The 20,771-nt window shown below is 36.3% G+C and overlaps 1 protein-coding gene across 1 annotated transcript in view; it reads right to left on the bottom strand.

Moving 5' to 3' along the window:
- ADGRV1 (adhesion G protein-coupled receptor V1) overlaps positions 1-20,771 on the bottom strand; it is a 267,326-nt gene that overhangs the window by 210,633 nt on the left and 35,922 nt on the right. Inside the window, exons 20-33 of the mRNA XM_075740373.1 lie at positions 19,212-19,585; positions 17,230-17,406; positions 15,328-15,508; positions 14,511-14,713; positions 13,749-13,878; positions 12,129-12,209; positions 10,620-10,759; positions 9,572-10,181; positions 8,415-8,630; positions 6,953-7,168; positions 5,522-5,766; positions 5,143-5,324; positions 3,549-4,360; positions 1,996-2,205 (exon numbers count right to left, since the gene is read on the bottom strand). Coding sequence (XP_075596488.1) covers positions 1,996-2,205; positions 3,549-4,360; positions 5,143-5,324; positions 5,522-5,766; positions 6,953-7,168; positions 8,415-8,630; positions 9,572-10,181; positions 10,620-10,759; positions 12,129-12,209; positions 13,749-13,878; positions 14,511-14,713; positions 15,328-15,508; positions 17,230-17,406; positions 19,212-19,585 — 3,777 coding nt within the window. The remainder of the gene's footprint in view (positions 1-1,995; positions 2,206-3,548; positions 4,361-5,142; positions 5,325-5,521; positions 5,767-6,952; positions 7,169-8,414; positions 8,631-9,571; positions 10,182-10,619; positions 10,760-12,128; positions 12,210-13,748; positions 13,879-14,510; positions 14,714-15,327; positions 15,509-17,229; positions 17,407-19,211; positions 19,586-20,771) is intronic.

A 20,771-nucleotide genomic window follows, 5' to 3' on the forward strand; every position in this document is an offset into this window, starting at 1 on the left:
TTTAAGTTTGCCAGTATGTACAGTGTTACATTGGCTTCCAAAGATGTGAAATATGCAGAAATCTATAATACTGAAATGCTTGCAAATAATAATAAATGAGATTTATTTTGCTTACTAAAGAATGAACAAAACTAAACCAAAATTTTTCAAAATGTATTTTAGTGATGCAGAAGCAGAAATCTGACAAACTTAGTTCCATCCCCAGTTGACTGAAAAAAGTCTTAGTATTGCTGTAAACTGACTTGATTTTTTTCCTCACTGATGCACAATCTGGAGTAATTGCATCTTCTGGTTTGTGTTAGGTACAGGCTTAGAAGCAAACCTTCTGAGAAACTTTGCGATACATCTACGAGAGTGACAAAGACAATGTGGTGTTGTGTGGCTTCTTACTCCATGGCACAGAGAAATGAGCAGCCCAGCTGGCCTCTCTGATTACATAATTTAAAGAGCATCAAGTTAGGATGTTATCTGGCTATTCTAGTATATTATATCACAGAACAGTGTTGTATAGCTAAAACGGCAGGAACAATTTGAATATTTTCTAGATATGTTCTTCTTTTTGTAAGGAAATATTAGAGACATGATGTACATTGGCTACCAGTGGGAGAAATATGAACAACTAACTTCGACAGACCTTAACATAAGTAATTAAAATATAAAATCCTGAAGAAGAATTGTATACACCCATTTTCAAATAAGTAGAATTAGTATGTGTTATTCAGCCTCAGCTCATTCTTTTTTTTATCAAAGGGACTTAGTTTGGTTAGTGTTTCTTGCTGCAAAACAATGCACAATGGAGGAACTGGAATTAAGTAATGTCCAAACTATAGCAGAGTATTTCAGCTCCAAATGGCCAACATTTGCTAGCATGCTACGAATAATATTTAACCAGTGGAAAGTATTCAGGGTCATCATAACCTTTGGGGATGAGACAGTTTGTATTAATGCCTTGTGCTCATTAACAGCTCTTTTTAGCTTGCCAGACTGCAGCTGGCTTGGCAGGTGGATCAGAACTGTTAATGTGGAGGAATACAGGACAAAAACCGGGCACACGCAAGCACACAATTAACACAAACTGTATCTAGATAAAAACCAGAAGGTTATGATGTCCTTTCATGTCTGGAAAAAACCAGAACACGTTTAGTTGAGAAAAGACTTTTTTCCTTCGAACAGAAAATGCAACGCACACATTTCTGTACAGCAAATTTCTGTTTTGTTAACTTTCCCTGCCCATCAGTTTGCATGTCAGAGAATCGTGATGCTGCAACACACTGAGTTCCACCAAAGGCTGCCAAAAGCAATTCACCGTCAGTACCATTATTATGATGCTATACAAGACTGCATCAAACCTCAGATCAAACACGCAACATGCTCTTTTAAATCACTAGTAGAAATCTTTGGTCCCTATCAAATTATTACTGTTCTTTCTCAAATGTCACAACTGAGTGATGATGGTAAGATTGCTACATTCCCAAATTAGCTACCATAAAAAACAAACTATAAACAGAAAATTTTAAAACAGCAGGTTATTGAGTCAGGAAGAGGGAAGATATGACCCAAATCTGCCTATGGGAATATTTTCTACAAGATAAAGTAGAATTGTAAGTCACTGAGAGATGAGCTTTGCTCATGACTATGAATAGGTGTGTGTGATGGGAGTAACATGCAGTTCTGGAATAAGGTATAAATGAGTAAGACAAGAAATGCTAAAGGAGCTTTGAACTGCAATACCAACAGAAGCAAGGCATCTTCAGAAAAAAGGAAAGCATAGAAGATGATATATAAAAGGGTTTCATCCTTTCCATTGATTTCATTTAAGTGCCATGCTTGCAAGAGTTTAAAATTCAAAGAAATACATGCCAAGTATGCGGTTATTCTCTGCTTGCTGGCATTCTCTGAACAGTGATACAATCACTGTGAGTCATTATCAACAGAAAGCACAGAAATGGAAGCTCATGTGAAACAAATTGAGCGCAGTCAACACAAAGAACCCACCTTCACGACCAATAACAGACCTCGAGGCTGTCTGGAAACTAATAATTCCTGCCACATTGTCACTTGCCAGAATAATCACTGTGACTGTGTCAAAACTGGGCAGAATACGACTCCCTCCTTCAGTATGGACCAGGCTGATTATGATACTTTCATTATCCTCTGGCTCTGGATCATCTAAAATGGTCAGTGTGACCACCTTTTTTGTTTCCCCTGCAAGGAGAAGAACATATACATACTTGTGTGTGTGCACATAGACATCACCTTTTAGAGACAGTTAATCCTCTCATTTTGTAGGAAATACCTAAAAAATATAAAAAAGAACATGAAGCATATTTATTTATTTACCTGTCTAGAAGCTACTGAATGTCATTATGAAGTTTTATTCAATTACTATTGAAAAGTAGACCAATGTCATTATCAAATTATTAAATATACTATGTAGAAATTAACAATGTAGGCACGATTTCTGAATGTCTAGAATCTTTACTTGCATTGTAAGTTCTCTGACTTTCAAATTTAACTTAGAAAAAGGGAATATCATCTTGTAAAAAAATTACCAAGTGCATAAATTCTCTGATGAACCATATACACAAGTATGCACACTCAATTTCAACATATTTTCTGGGCCATGAAATGCATTACAATAGCCTGTCATGTTGGTTACTTGTCTTCTGGGCTATCAAAGAATGATAGTGTAAACACTATCAGTTAGCAGTCTGCACAATCTGTCATATTTACAACACAATGCTGTTGCTAGTACATGTACATAATCAGTGTTTTATGATTATGAGGATATCAGTTTACGAGATACACATATTTCTTGCTACATTGTGTTTCAAAATACTTTGAAAACAGTTTTTACTAAACTTATAAGCACTAAAGTAATTACATGTCAGCCTCAGTATCACTGCTGGCAACCATTCTTTTGAGTTCAGCTGATTCAGGAAGCTAGCTAGCACACTAGAATCCTTACTATACTCCCATAAATTCTTTCAAAGTAACTGTTCAGTCAACTCTGACTTTGAAAATATAAAATATATCTGCCATGCTGTGTGGTACTTAAGTAATGTCTGCCATTGACTTGTTTGTCCTGTTTGCAATTTTTTTTTTTAATACGCTGGAAATCAATATGATCTCAGAACCTAAAAAGAGACATCATGAAAAATTAGTACTGTACTAACTGAAGGTTAACAAAATACCATTTAGGCTTGATTCTCATTGTCATTATCCTTGATATAACAACTATCTTCAGCATTATTATTCCTTATTTAGTTGATAAAATAATGTACATTGCAATATTTCTTAAAAAAATACATATATATCTATGCTTTTCATTTTTTATTTTTTTTTACTACCACTGTGTGTGTTCTGCAACATAACTGCTACATGCTAATGAACTATATTGTTTTGCATATGTATCCTGAGCATTCAGGGAGGTTTAGCCTAAGAATAAGACATCTATTATCAAAACGTCCACAGGACAGTGCTTGTCAGGTTCTTTTTGCTATTCTTCAGTTTTATAAAACAGAAACTATTGTCAAACGTTGTCTCACCTTCAGCGAACACCAGAATCTCACCAACACCTACAAAATCCAAGTTTGGGGTAGCAGTTCCACCAACCACACGCCATTCCACCATCACCTGTCCCAGGCTGCCTTCTGTCCTGTGTATCATTAGCTGCATGTTGGTCTGAGGACGTTCTTCTACTTCGACATACAGACCTTTTTCTGTCGCATTGGGACTTATGCTGTAGATCTTAAATACTCCAAATGCATCTCCATTCATCATTATGATAACTGTGGAAGTATTTGGCTGTCCTATAGTCGGCTGATTTTTTAAGCTGGCTGAGACGTTCATCAGTTCAACTTTCAAAAGCGATACAGTGAATTTCTCATCCAACTCTGGCAAACTGTCAGGGAGAACGGTAACTGTGAGATTTGCAAACTCTTCCCCTTCCTCCATTATGGCCCACTGTCCTGTAACAGGTTCATAGTCACTACCAGCAATGGCTTGTGTGCTAAAGAGAGCAGATGCACTGGTGACGTTTTTCTTGTAGGTCCAGAATCCTGAAGTGTTAGCGAATGGGCTGAGCTCTGATGTCAGCCAAAGGCAGAGAGGAATCTCAGAGGCACTGGAAAATGTAAAGGCTGAACACACTTGTTCTTTTAGGCACTGAGTTGCACAGGCGTACAGCGGGTCACTTGCTGCCGACACGTTTATTCTGGTCGTGGATGGTTGGTCAGGAATTCCTTGTACAGGAGACTCATAAAAGGCCAGGATATCCTGACCATGCTCAATGGCAAGAGCTACGACGTCAGTCTCAGAAGTGCTGTAAAATATCTGCAGCTGACCAAACCTTCCCCCGCTAAAAGACATTAAAATAAAAACATAATGTTAGTTGATGTCTAATATACTGTATGTCTACATACTACTGTATGTAGTTAGTATGTCTAATATACTGTACGTTTCTGGGTTAAGAATAAAAGTGAACACAATCACTTATGTTCTGAATTGCTGAAAACTTCCAAATAGATAATTAAAGGGGATTCCCTTGAAGCTAGTACCAGAATAATTGAGTTGTCATTTTTTCGGGATAGCAAGTTCAATTATTTATAGCTTGGGTAGCAGTCTGTTAAGAATGCATGTTTGCAGACATTTGTTTCTAGGAAGTAACTTAATTTTCTTAGGGCTGGCAAGGAAGAAAAAGCCTGTGCTGCCCAACCTTGCCATCTTTCCTCCTAGATGTCCTCAGGGTATTGTATCACATGCATAAAACCTGTTTTCCTTTTCTTGTTTCTTTCCATCCCACAAGGATTGACCCATTTTGTGCTCCAGTTCAAATCACAGGAGCAGGATGTTGTGCAGTTTTAAACAATTTGATGATTAAATAGGCAAAATGAAACTTCAAGTACACTCTGTACATTAGGTTTACATTGTACATTACAATGTATATTACATTAAAGTACTTTATGTAAGCAGTCATCTAGTTCAAGAACAATGTATATGAAACAAAAATGCATTGAGCTGGCAGATCAAGAAATTTGCAAATACTTTTAAAGAGGAGCATGACATTTGAAATTATAGCCAAGACAGGAAAAAAAAAAAAGAAAAAATAATAGATATAAATAAAGCAAACATTATACAAACCTTCGCCTGACTGTTATATTTGCAAGCAAATTTCTTTCTAGTGGCTCCTGAATTCGATATAAGGATTGATGAAAGAAAACTGTGCCATAAGGATTATCATTGGCAGGAATTATAATATTTGCCACGCCATCTAACCCAATAGCACCACCATTGGAGGCCTGAGTTAATTCTACATGGACAATCTCAAAAAGAAAAAAAAAAGAAAAAGAAATAATGCAGCTAAACAATTTTTGGCATTTCTAACAATAATCACAAGCAAAGTAAAATCTGAATTTCTTGCACCTTCCTGCCAGAACATTCCTTGGTTTTATTTGCACACATTTCTATAACAAGTTAAAACTCTAATAGTATCCAAGAAAGACATAACCGCTTTACTTACTTCTTCTATTTCTGGAACATCATCAGCCAGGATTTCCAACAGCAACATCTGAATGGCTTCCCCAGGGGCAAAAGTAATATTACCCAAGGCGACCTGCAAGTCAGCATCAGCAGGATGTCCATTAACGGTAGCAACCCACTGAACGGTAACATTACCCAGTGTCCCAGCGTTGCGGATTATTGGCAGACTTATGGTTACTGATCCAAATTCAGGCTCCTCCACAGTGAATTCGGTGATCTGAAAAACTAAAGTACAGCACAGAGAGACGTATTTCATTAACGATGACACTGAAAGTAAATACATCTACTCCTGAAGTACACAGTGCGTTTACTTGCACAGGTAAGTCACTTTTAATCAGGTTTAAACTTAAAAGCGAACTTTCAGTATTAATCTTTTCAACTGCAGAGGAAATTAGTGTGAAAATTAAGCCCTCATCCAAAAAGTTTATTCCAACATACCCAGTGTGTGAGGCTAACCATGAGCCGTTTCTAGGCTCTTAGAAGACAATTTCATAATTATTCCCAGCAAGGAAACTCTTTAGTTGCTTTCACGTCACTTAGTGAAAAAGTAAGTCAGCATATTCCATCTAAAATTCTTTCAAGTAAAAGTTTTCCTTGTACTAAACTTCTAGTTTTTAAGAAATAAATTTATTAATTATCCATCTGGAATTATTTATTTTTGACATTTTTTTCTTTCTTTCCTCTACCTTCTTCTACTGACAAAATGGAACAATTAAATGGAACAAAAGAGGTATTAAGTAGGGAGAAAAGGGCAAATCAAAGGAAAAGGCAGGAAAACACACAAAAAACCACAAACCAAAACCAAAAAAGATAGATTTCTAAAACATCATTAAATCCTTAAAATCATCAAAACCCTTCTCAAAACCTGTGTAATGAAACTAATCTTGGAAAGTATTCACAATTCATTTTATTGGTAATAACAGGCAGAAGAAAAACTAAAGTACTTGACAGAAAATAAGACAATGTAATTTCATTTCTCCTCCTATTTTTCAATTTCCCCAGCTTTTTAAATCTGCTTTGGCTGATTATCTAGTAAAAGAAAGATACCAAAGTACTTAAGCAGCAGATACTAGAACGCAGATTTTGGCTTAAACCTATTGCAGAAATGTAGCACTTAGAATAGATAAAAAAATAAAAAAGTAAATTAAAATCCATCTATCTCTATTGGAAGATTCCAAAATGTTGCTATATCAACTGACTAAATAATATTTTTTTGTTTTATTAAAGCACCATTACTCCTTATTTACATGTTTTAATTTAGTTTATCTTATCGTTTCCTTTACTGTTTTCATCCAGGCTTCCTCTTTGTCTTCTGAAAGCTGTTATTCAGTTGCCCAGTAACAGCTCACCCACAAATCTGCACTAAAAGTATTAACAGAAGAGAGAAAATATGCAAATAAGATGCATTTACCAAAGGATCCAAATGGGTCATCAGAAGCCTCAATAGTTATGATCGCCCTAGTCAAAGATCCAAGCAAGGCTCCTCCTGTTGTTTGATTCAGCAGCTGAACATAAAATGACTCCTCCACTTCAGGATTGATATCATTGATTATATAAATTGGCACAGCTTTACTTGTTTCTCCTTCAAGTAAGACAACATCCGATGAGGCTACACTGTAGTCCTCACCTAGATTTGTAGATGAAAAAAACCAAAACAATAAGACACATAGAATATTAATGCATTTTGTTCACTGTAATGAACATTGTCAGTAATAGTTATCTTCTCTTTTTGCCTACACAGGCATTCGTCTGTGTTTTATGGTGTTTTGGGGTTTTTTTACTTTATCTTCAAACCCAGACAACACAGTCTTTTTTATTTCCTATTGCCTTTTAGAAATCTGTGTGGATTAAAATAAAACTTGGCTTGGCCAAAACAGAGTTTGCACTGTTAGACCAAGGGGTAGTTACAACAGGTCCATTATTGTCTTCCATTGACAAGGTCACACTACCAAGAGGTTTCTGTCTTTGATTTCTAATTGCTCTCTGGCTTTCCAAGAGATAAAAGTGAACAGAAGCACCTTTGTTAAAGTAGATTATAGTAAAGGGCACATTTTGTGCGTGGACCTCACTTCAAGGCAAACTCCTCTCTAAGAATGTCAAGATGAACAACTGTGACACTCTAGATAATGGCTCTGCTTCAGAAACTAATTGAAAGCATATTCTGACATCAATCTAGCTACATACTTATTTAGAAAAGTCTGTTACATAACAAGGAAACTAAAATACCCGTTCTTAGAGAATATACCACCCACATATTCAATCTTGGACACGGCTAAAATACAGTGGCTTTGATTTATAACTGTCTAAATGGTTTTGACCCTGCACACTTCATAAGTTTGCTCCTTGCTTTATGTACTTTCTCTATAGCCGGGACCAGCTGGAGAACTTAACCTCCCATTGTTAGAAGCTCAGGTCTTCTTGGGTTTCGATTGCTTTTTGCCTGTTTGTTTTACAGCTGAGTCCCCAGCTCTCACTTCCTCCCCAATAAGCTCACCTAAACAATGCATGGTGGGTTTAAATATACACACAGGACTAAATAGTAGCTACATATACTACTACAGGATTTTTTATTTTTATTTATTTTCTTTTTTTGAAGATATGGTGGGCTACTAGAGAAACAAACACCCTAATTCCTTCACTCTTTTCTTGCTAGATGTCTCAGAGCTTTCTAAAAGCTGATGCATGATATCCCCCATAGGGCTTTGATTCCTATTTGCTAAGTAGAGTCAGTAAATGTTTTGCAACTCTTTTTTCGTGTTTGTTACACAATAGTGCATTCAATACACACTTGTATGCTTTGACTGCTCAAAGAATACAGTATGCTCTTTCCACTTTAACACAGACTGCGTACTTCCGCTATTCTGATTCCTTACCAGCTGTTGCAGTTATTGGCATAGCTTTAAATTTCACAGAAACATCTGCAAATAATCCCCCAGTTCTGGTCACGTTAATGATTGGTCCAACATAATTTTCAGCAACTCGCACAGTTGAAGCTGAAAGCTGAAGTGTTCCAAAAGCATCATCATTGGCATTGATAATTACATGAGCTATTGTCTCACCCACTTTTCCAAGTCGAGGAGAATTTACAACTGAAACGTAAAGAAAATTTAGTGAGGGGGTGCCTGAGATTCTTGCTATCTATGGCTATAGAGTTCACAGACATACATGTGAGTTTAGTGGTTAGTCACCACTAGCTTTCATCAAAATAATCTTTTTTGGAATTTGACAAAATACAACTACAAAAGGCACCAACATACTTTTGGTGTTTGAATTATATTCTTGCAGAAAAATTCCAATTTTTAATAACTTATTATTCTACCCTACTGAGGATCATACGAGCCATAATTTTTTTTAAGAGATGAGGTACTGTGAAATAATTTCTTTATTTATTTGTCCATAAGGCCCGTAGTAAGATGAATACAGTTCAGAAGAATTTAATTTTTATATTTGCTATGTTGAAATATAAATAAGATTTCAACCTCCCAGCAGAATTATATTTGATATTTCCCTTAACATCAAGATTAATCTGGGGCAGGGACAGCAATTAGACATGCCAAGAAGCTTTGAAGCACAAATCAGGCAGTAATGACGTGAATTTAGCTGAATGAAGGATGAAACAAACATCCTCTACACCAAAAAAGCAACATGCAGCTGCAATTCTACACCACTTTATATTTAGAAGACTTTTTTGGCTTTCAGTAAGCAAAACTAGCTTAATTATTTCTTAATAACTGTACAGAACAACACTAGATGAACAGGTACTAGTGCACAAAACCAATACTGTATCATATTTGGCCTGAAAGGCCTTGGATAAGGTGATGCAAAAGGGATAAAGAAATGCTCATCCATCCCTGACAAAATACTGTGCTAAAGGAAATATATGCCAACAGCACACTCAGAGATTTATTAACTATACAGAGTTTCGCAGAGACAAAAAGTCTACCATTTAACTTGTTGCATTTTATCCTATTAAATATAAATACTAGCCTTCATATTTAAATTGTAGGTTTTACATATGTAAGATACTTACTTGGCCGATCCTGTACTTTCTCAATCAAAACAATACTGCTTAGCTCCACAAAAATAGATTCTGACTTCTCAGGATCATCATCATCCAAAATAGGCAAAGATATTGTGGCCTCGCTTTCATTGGGTGCAAAGATCATATAACCTGTAATGGGTATATAATCTTTTCCCTCTATTGCTCTAACAACATCAGGCAGAAGAAAGGGTGACTTTTCATCATCGCCAATAGTTCTGTATGTTACCATTACTGTACCGAGGAGACCACCACGCCTTATTATTGACAAGGAGATATTATTTGTTTCTTCCTCAACTTTTATTGGTCTGTTTTGCTCAGAAAAGATGAAGACTCCATATGGATCATCATTAGCTAAAATAGTTAATGTTGCATTAGTATGATTTCCAAGACGACCACTGGAGACATTGACGATCAAAACTGAAAACACCTTATCCAATTCAGGAACTTCATCAGGAGAAACCTGTACTGTAATGTTCGCTCTCTCTTGGCCAACATCAAATGTTACATTCCCATCCACAGAGATCAGGTCTTTGCTAAGATCACAGACTATGATCCAATGCAGTGTCACCTGAGACAAGGCCCCATGTGTTCGCACAACCTAAATGAAAAAAAAAAATCCGTAAATTTTTGTTCTATGAGAAAGAAAAACATAAAAGTACAAGATGGAATAAAGCAAAGACATTGCAATGACGGGTTAAAAATAAATTTGTCTTTTAAAAATATAGTGTAATCTTTATCATCTCCACTTTGTTGTATTTTTTGTATCATCAACACTGCTATTTTAAGATAGTAGTACCTCAAATGTAAACAAGTAGAAGTAATTTTAAAACTGTGGATATTATTACTACATCATCATTTTAGCTTCAAGCTGAATGACATACATTAGAAAACTCAGTATGAAATAGAAAAACAGATATGCGTGATAAAGTTGTTATAAAACCTATAGACTTCTTGCAAAAACATAAGAACAGAACACCCAGTAAAAACAGAGACAGAAGAGGACTGCACAGCACTATGAGTCTCAAAGCCTTCTAACCTGCAGCACAATATCGCTCCGTTCATCTTCAGGCTCAGTTCCATTTACTGAGAGTGACTCAGCACTGAACTCAAACACACCATGAGCGTCGTCAGAAGCCTCAATAGTCACAAGGATGTGGGATGCAATTCCCAAGCTAGCTGTTAAGTGCAAGTTCCAAAAACGGTTATTTTTTTCTAGCATCTTTCTTACATGAAAGAAAACAGCTAAATAAATATGTTAGAAAAAATACATGGAGCGCATGACTGGTGTATCCATGCTGTTTTGTCTTTGTCGTTTTGAAAAGCATGATAACTATCCACATGGATAAGGAACTGACAATAATGCAGTCCTGGCAGCCCTTCTGTGGAACTACGCAACAAAAAATATAATAAATATGCATATTTTAAGGGAGGAACAGAAATAAAAGTACAGGTTTAACACATGAAAATGGAGCAGAATTTAGGCTGGTGGGGAGTTACATGGTAAACCACAGTATAAGCAGATATAGTCCAGATGAATGCAGGTCTCATTCCAACATTAGCTGGAATGAAAAACAAAGGGAAAAAAAAAGGTCTCATAAATCCTACTACTGAAAAGATTGTTTTGGATGAGGTAACTTGCTGCTCAGAGACAGAAAGAGCCTGGCATTTAAGGAAACCATTTCTGGAAACAAGGAAAAGGGAAACCGCACTTAAAAAACCCCAGGAATCTCCAACAAGTGGCTAACCCACAGAATTACTCTTCAGATTCAAACTGAAATACTTTGCATTTACAAATAAATTTGAAAATCAGGCTGTCACAGGGGAATAAATTATTCGATTTGGATAATGGGTGCTCATAAAACATTTTCAGGTCTCTAGGGTTTAATTTGAAGTCCTATATTATTACGGTTTTTGCCTAGAATTTATATTACTTCTCTATCTAGTATTTTTTTATTTTAAAAGTATTAAATTATTAATTATTAAATTATTATTTTTTCCATATGTCATGATATAAATACATTCTTCAAGAGAAGAAATGAGAACCAATCAAAATATTCCTTTAAAAATCTAACATAGCTTACTTTTCTTTAAGAGTATTTTTGACACGCAGAGAATCAAAGTAACAGAAAGCATATAACAAGGCATACAATCAGGTAATTTTCAAATTACCTACAAAAGAAAAAGTGTCTTTGCTTTTTGCTCTCCAGAAGATTAGTTGATTTTCAAACACCATACCGGTGCAAAATTGTTTGCAAAATGATTTTGCAAACTGTACTTCTGGAATGACTATATTGTGGTTTACAACAATATAGTTTTGATGGTACAGAAGCTGTTATTTTCTGTGTTACACTAAACTCTGACTGCTATTGAAATTATGCCTAAATTAAAATGGAAAAGAATGTTTTGACAGAACTTTGTGACAAATCTGTACTGATCATCTGTAACAGCAAGTAGAGTAAAACTATGGCAAGTTGTGTCAGTATAGTAATTTATGAGGGATATTAGAGTTAGCAATAAAAAAATAGGATTAATCGAAAATGCTTACCATGTTGATGGACAGTTGTAAGGAAGAAATCCATGTTCCCATCACCACTACCACTGCCATCATTTCTAAAGAGCTCAGCAACTTTAAGATGACAGACATACAGATATATACAGATATATACATTTATAAATAAAGAGAAAGTAGAAAGTAATTTAAACATTTCTGGACAATGCAAAAGGAGAGGGAAGTATTCTAGGAAGGTATCAATTTTGGATGTGAAAGTACATGGGATTTCTGATAAAAGCCAGAAAAAGTATTTTATATGCCACATCTTATTTAATTTATAACATTGGAAATAGCAATGGGAGGTCAGAAGGAAAAAACACATACATCTCTGTTTTCTATTTTCTTTCTTTCTTTCCCTCTTTGTGTCCCCTCTTTTTTATTTCCCGTTTACCCCTCCTAAATGAAGTCTGTCATGGAGAAATTGGAAATGTGAATTAAAAAAAAATAAACCAGGGGCTAAACCCTCCAAACTCTCTTATTCTAATATTTTCTCACAAATTTAAAACATGTCAGAAAGTTTGAAAAATCTTCGGAAAACTTAACTAATGGGGACTTTACCCTAAGTTTTGTACTCACAATGGTGTTGGAGAGGTCAAAAAGAGGGTATCTGCCTACTCAATTACTGAAGTTAGCTCTAAGTTTTCCAATTAAAAAAAAAAAAAAAAAAAAAGAGAGAGAGAAAAGTTCATTTAACAAAGCCAGAATTTCACCAAAAAGTCCACATACATGAAAGGTCTTAAGTTTTTATCAAAAGAATCATTATGTTGCACGATAGTGCCATGATGCCCCATAGACATTCAAAGAGTAGTATGATATAACTTCCCAGAAAGCATCACACTTGCATTTCCGGATTGCTTAAAAAAAATAGCATCAGTTAAAAAGTCACTTTATGGCTGTCAACATTTCTACTTACTTTTTTTTCCTCCAACCAGCTTTACAATCTCCCTTAAAAATTTTCTCCAATGGAAACAAATTCCGTAAGGGCTGAGCGTTTTTTCTGTGGCAAGAGCACTGATGCTTGCCCTCCCCCCACCCGAGACTAACGTCTCACACCAGGATTTCCTTTGAGTGTTTTTCTTGTTCTGCAGAGCTACCAGCTACCCCTCCAGCTCAGATACACTCCCTACGCCTCTCAACACCCAGTCTCCTACTGCTATAATCTAGCTGAATAAATTATGAGCCAGAGTATCACGACTTCTCTGATTTCACTGAACTGGAAGATAAAACCTGTACTTTGGCAGTTTAGACTTAAATATTTTCTAAATATTTACAGATTTAAAAAAAATAATTTCAAATTAATATATTTTTTATTTTATTTTAATTCTCATTATCAACCATGAAATTATGTAATGTAAAAAGCAGCAATTGCCTTTAGATGACCTAATGCACGGTAATAATATACTTTCTTTGGGATCTGGTGTTTTCCAGCAATGATTAACAAAATATCTGAAGAACAGTTCTTTCCTAAGAAAAATCACAGCTGTCTGGGGGATGTGGGGGTATTTGTTCACCTTTAGAAATAACATGGAAATAGTACACCTAAGAAAGGTAAGATTTTAATGGATGAGTAGAGGTCCTGAAGATAGAACCAATGGATTGACAAATGTGCCTTACCTCCTCCCTCTGGGTTCAACAGCTCCACTTTGAAAGTTTTTTCTAATTCAGGAATAGAATTATCAGTGATGTTAACAGTAATGTACTTGTATCTTTCTCCTGGCTGAAATTCAAGCGTGCCCATAACAGCCTGCAATAGGAAAGTTCCTTGTATTTTTGTTCAAGTCTAATGTTTTTATTCATATGAAAAAATAGAGCCTTGATATTGTTTGCCTTTGTCAAAACATCTACTTTTCACTTAAGCTTTTAAAAAATCTGCTGAATCTTTGTTATAAAAAAAAAGCACCTAAATTCACAGAATTATAAGCATCTGCATTCATCTACATTTTTCTACACAAATATCAGTCAGTTGAGCCAACACAGATACGTACAGGTTATTTTGTTGAACATGTACAAATCCCAGTACGTACAAACATAATCTTAACCTGTACATGCACCTGAATGCTCATATAAAGTTTAATATACCCAGTAACAATAGTGCATATCCCTTCTTGCTGCATTGACAATTGTCTTAAGAAAAAGAAAATTAAAACTAGAAGCTTTTCCTACGAAATAGAACGTGCTACACAGAAAGAAGGCAATAGTCACATATTTATTTTTAAAGTGAGTATTACACGTTCATCTGTCACATCACCATACAAAACAAAGTCTTTCTGTAAAAAGAATCATAGCTGGGCCAAAATACTCAAACTGAAGGCTATCTCCAGGACAAATAACATTAAAAAATTCTGAAATAATTACACACCTTGGCAGTGGCCATACCTGATAATCTTTAGGACTGAAAGCTGTGAGTGGCACTGTTCTGTATTCCACCAGAACTGTTCCAAGAAGGCCCTGTGCACGAACTACCAGTAATCTGATGCGTCCAACTTCTTCTTTAATAGTAATATGGGGCACAGCAGAGGCTGGCAGAATCATTTCATCACCGGGCTGAGGAGGTGGCCCCACCGAGAACTGCAGTAGACCTGGCAGACAAGAAGTACTACTTACCTGGCTTTTCACACCAAATTTAGATTATGACAATAAATTGAAACCAAATTATTTATAATATTTATATTTAATGTTTCTGAAATCAAAAAGCAATTCTTGATATGCCCTTAGGTCTCAATCATGCTATTTCCAGGGATGTGCTGTGTACCTTCCCCTCTCTCAGATATCCATGTCAGTCCTGATAAAGCCGCAATACAAAAATGAAATCAGCTCTTCCCAAAGAGCATCAATGTGGCACAGTATTGGGTACTTATTGGCATAATAAGCATGCAGAAATGTCTCTCTTCATCAGGAATTCTCATCCAAGAAAAAGTTTCACTGGATCAACGACATGCAGCCTTTATTTGGTCTCAGAAGGGAATCATCGCCTGTTTGGTCAGGGCAGCCTTGAAGCTTTTTTGTAATATTCTCAAGAAGAAGTAACTCAGCTTTCACTCTTGTATAAAAATTATGAACTAATCTCAAGTTAGATAAAGTGCAACACTTAGCATTGCTTCCTCAACTATCAAGGTTAAGCAAAGTTTTTATCCGTTGACCTAGTACTACGCAATTATCTGCAACAAGACTGTATCATCTCCATCATTGTTACCATATGGGTGGTCACTGGCTTTGATGTTGATATCAGTAGTTTCCTTTTCCGGATCTATACTTGCTCCACTGGTAGGAGTTGAACCTAGTTTTCCATCTCCAGACACTGCAGAGACTAATGTCACACGGAAATATTCATTTAGCTCCGGAATGTCATCATCAATAACATGCAAATTTAAGACCTAGAGAAGGACCAAATCATGGAGAAATCAAACCGTGCAACATACAGCACTTACGAGTTTCACGACTCTGCCTAGCTCATCAAATTCTTTGATTAGTCAGTCAGCTGTATCTGCAGTGTAGTTCTGAAAGTAATGTTGATATTTTTGGTTTCCACATAATTTAAGCTAACCTCTAGGATAATATTTTATGTTTAGAATATGTATTCCAAACAGAATGTTACCAAGCTATCAGAAATGGAAGGCATATTTTCTTAAGTGCTTCAAGTTACATAAATGCATAACCAAGCAAGCAATTATTTACTATCATATCTTAAAATAAGCATAGTTTAAATTGTGTATATTGAAAGTGAAATATCTGATAGATTTCAAAATCTTGAAGAAATTGTTCTTCTGAAGAGAAATTACAGTGATTAATCCAATTTAGAGAGCAAGTACCTCAAGCCTTTTGTGCCACCTGACACTTGAGATTGCAGATCATACTATTAATTAACATAACCTGCCCTGCACAGCCTAACATATTCACCTCAGACAATTCCAGCTTGCTATATATTGTGATGCGATCAGACAAACATACAGAAGAAAAAGTTTAAGTAGGTGATCGTATTTGGAGGCGTGGGAACGCGTAGCTTACAAACATCAGTGGAAAGTCTCTCAGGATATCTCACCTGATGAGCAACTGCTCCCAATCTGTTTCTTAGGGCCATGCCCATGACCTCCTCCACATGTAGACAACAAATTGGATCAGACAGCAGTGGAGCAAGGGGGTATGCCAGCCCCCTTCTCCACTAGATAGAATAAGGCAGGCCTCATCCATGCTGCCAGACTAGAAAAGCTTTGGAAATTTTTGCTTCACATGACTGTATGCAATGCAGTAATATGATTCAATGGAGAATCAAAGCTGAATAAACAGCGACATGAACAAACTATTTTCAGATATCACGAGCTTTTGCCAAGCTCTAATCACTTACACGGTTTAACCGGGATCAGATCCGCAGTTCTAGCGGAGCCACTGAGATCCTTTCAAATGGCGTCAGTGGGTTTCAGTCAGTCCACGCTGACTTCAGCAGAGGGATAAACGTGAAACCGAGAACAGCACTTTCTACTAACAATTCACCCTTTCTATTTTACCAGCGCTAATACAAAACACACATTAACTTTCTACAGTATTGTGGTCCCACACTTCTTCAAATAAATGTGAAACTCCTGTGCTGGGGGTCAGGACTGAATTCATAGAAACAGATTAAGCAAAAGGGACAGAACGTGGCCAACAGTGGTTGCAAGACACTTGATTACAGCAGTGAACTTTACTGCTGTCTTATTTAATTGATGCGGAGATAAATATGAGTTCCAAAACCTGTTCATTTTCCAATTTCAAAAGTAGCTGGATCCATTATTTCAGCCCAGGAGTATCTTCACTTCAATATACATATAGATATATATAAATTTAATATATACATATATGTAAGCATATCACATATATTATGTGCATTCAAACATACATACACACATAGTGACCCCTGAACCAAGACACACACAGATCTATAAGCATCTGTCGTATCACTTGTTCGTTGTCAGTGATGCAAAAAACCCTGCCAAATATAACAAAAGCCATGTGAAGGAAACACTCTCCTGCATGAAAACCAGTCAAGCACCCACAGAAGGTGCTTTCCAGCAGGTTTGCAAAGGACAGGATGAATAGTTAATAGGAAGGTAGGGTTTACCTCTGATCTCTGCCAAGGAAGGAATGTGATAGTGCCAGTGCTGTTAGAAAAATCGGTAACAGAGTAATTAATGCCCGTGGAATCAACCTGTGAGATAATGTAATTTATATACACGTAGTCTAGGGCTCCCCTTGTACGCTCCACGACACAGGATATAGTGGAACCCTCATCGGCAGTCTGGAAGGAAGAAATTGAAATGTTTGTTATTGTCAAAGTAAATCAAGGCAATAAATGCAAAAGATAGAAACTGTAATGCTAGTCAAATTGCCATCATGTTACTTTCAGCACTTTTGGAGTGCTAGGAAGCTGAAACTAAACTTGATGGTGGTCAGAATAATCTTAGTGGAATTTGCAACAGCTTCTAGCGTGTCCCTGAGGACCACAAAGGTAAATGAATAACTGTACCCTGTTGTTTGTTTTGGACACAATCTCTTCCCCCAAACTACATGCCAAAGACAGAATCAAAATGCTTGAAATGTATGTGTCAAAATCAATGGGAACTATTGTTTTATATTAGTGTCAATTATTTTAATTTTCATTAGCGATAATTTAAAGAAAGATCTGGATACCCCCTTTCCCCTACTATGGGGGAAAAAACAATACATTAAAATTAAACTATACTATCATCATTCAGGAAGAACTTTCAAAAATTTTCTGTGCTACAGTTCTCTTTACAATTCTGTCTTCACAGAGAACATGACTTGAGCAGCAACAATTTCACATATTTGGAACAAAGTAAGTATTGATACTGATCGTATGTTTTAGAAAGTTATGATCATAGAACTAAAGTAGAAAACAATTTTATCTGAAAATTGCCAGAAAGGCTAGAGCTGTTTTAAGCACTAAATTTAGACTTGCTCTATAACACAGTGCAGATACTGCCTGTGCCTTCAGCTGCACAGTAGACAGATGTGCACATAAAGCAGTTAAACTACTGATAAAACAATGCTGTGTGTCTGCATCATCACTGAGAGCTGTAATCCTTCCCTGGTGATATGGACATAAGCACAAAACAATTAACATGCCATATAAATTTTTAATTTTGCTTCATGGTTGGTTGATGATCTGTGACATCACAGTATTATCAGTGGCATTTGAGACTGATGGAATCTATTATCATAGCATATGGTAGGCACATAGAAAGCAAACTGGATCGGATTGAAAGCCAGTATCACTCAGGCAAGATGGTGATTTTCAAACACATCGTAAGCACTTTGGTTAGAATGTAATTAAAAGGTCATGAGAGTTCCCAAACTGGAAAGTATTCTGAAATTTGTTTTCCAAAATAATCCAATACCAATGGAAAGATGTATCATGTTTTTCTCCCTCATAATTGATTACAGAAGTAAAAATGAATTATGTTTCAATCTGCCCTGAACAAGCAGCAAGTTTATATATGGCATATATGGTGGCCACCACCAAAGAATAAGTTAATGTTTAAAAAACCCCCAACACACAGCTAATATCAACTGAATTCACACCAAACATATGCAATTTATACTTTATGATAGCAAATGATTATGGAAAAATACATCACACCTTGTCATTGCATGGACTTTAGTAAAATTCTTTCAAACGTAGCATGTGACACAGAAAAATAAAATAAAATCTTTGTAATTATCCACTCTCCAAACAAGAAAATTAAATCTTATACTTTAATTGATAACCTGGTCTCAGATGTGACAGAAGTAAAGGAAAAAATGTTCATCTAGAAAACTCTAAGCTTTGGTCTTCAATTTATGTAATAAAATTAATTTTCTCAAGGAAAATAATTTGGAGCGATTTTTAAAAATTATATTGCAAATGCCAGTGAAACTGAGGCTGTATGAACAGAGTTTACCCATTTCCAAATTCTAGAAAAACTATACTTAACTACAAAAAATAAAAATGTGAAATCAAGGCCCTGTGCAGGTCAATTGGTCTTGCCATTAATTTTTCTGTGTCCAAAACTTCACCTATAATTTTCCTTACAAACACCTTACCTCAGGAATACATGCTCCAGTGAAGCCAAATAAACCATTAGCATTATCACTTTTCTGTATTCTTAATCTTGCTGTGGTATTTTCTTGTGAAATCCGAGCTCCACCACGCACAGAAATGAGCTTTAGGATGAACAACTCCTCTCCTTCTTCCTCTTTGTCATCCTTTGCAGACACTATGAACGATTTATTGGTCTCTCCTTGACGATACTCCAGATACCCAGAGACAGGGTGGACATCACTTTTCGCAGGAGTTGCATGGAGTTCATAGATCTCTGCTCGTGTCAATTTACGCTCATAAAGCCTTACATCCTGCATTAGTCCTGTGTACCTACTGCTGCCATTGACTCCTGCTCCAATTCTCATTATTCCTAGACCTGAGAAGGAAATTATAATTTTCCTCATGTTATTGTATTTCTTGAAAGTAATAAATCTGCAACTGAATAGCTGTACATGTTAAAAATCAATGGTAAACTGTTTATTATCCATGGATTAGGAATCATATTGATCCTGAAATGCAAAATCAGGAGGTTCATTGAGCCTCATCTCAGTGTTAAAGGTGGATCATCACAGGCCAAACAATTCCACCCTAGACTGTTCAGGATTTTCACCGTACTAGTTCTACCAGCACATTGTCACCATCCCTGATTTTTGTGAGACTTGGTAAACTCTCTCTTTCCTTCAGAGAGAGCTTTCCAGAGCACAACTGCAACTGCAACCCCTCTGACCTCTTGTTTTGCTAAACAGACCCCATTTTGTCTCTCTCTGTTAGGACAGTTGATCCATTCCGATGATACTCATCATCACTGCATTAGCCCTTCTGGGCACTGGGAATATGGACTTCAGAAACATACACCAAATTCCAAATGCTTTTTACAACAGCATTAGTACGTCTCTGTCTCCAAACAATTACCCTACTTGGCAAATCACAGGATCACAGCTGCCTTTTTTACAAATATACTGGGCTGGTAGCTCATACTCATTCCTATTGTGCTAAAACACACAGATTGCTCTTCTTTCCAGCTAATTTCTGGTTTCAGAAGAAACTGTGCTCTTGAGAGTACTGGCATACATGTGACAGCGAGTGTCAGCTCTAGAGACAAGCAACCACAGCAACTGATAATTGTACTGGGGCACGTTGCGGAGAAAAACTGGGCTGCTATGCTCACCACTGTGTAGTATCCAACATTAGATGGAGAGAGATGAAATCCTTACCTTATACTTGTAGTATCTCCAGACAGAGCACATCTCCACTAATACAGAAAATTTACAACAACTCAGACAGATCCTTCTAGCAACAAATGCATTATTGCATTTCACACATCTTTGTTTTAGAAACTGAGGGAAAAAACGATCCTTTCTCAGCTCCAGCACTGCAAGTCTGATGGACATTAATTGCAGAGGTACTACTTTGTTACAGAGGGCAAATTTATTTCTCTGACTCCAACCACCGGAAATCTACAGGCAGAAATAAAATACTACACTATACAATTAATGAAGTCTCCTCTCTATTCTCACTCTAGGTACATATATGCATGTAGATGTATATGCATTTAGCATCAC

Source organism: Balearica regulorum, chromosome Z (genome assembly GCF_011004875.1).
Source record: "Balearica regulorum gibbericeps isolate bBalReg1 chromosome Z, bBalReg1.pri, whole genome shotgun sequence".
NCBI lineage: Eukaryota > Metazoa > Chordata > Aves > Gruiformes > Gruidae > Balearica > Balearica regulorum.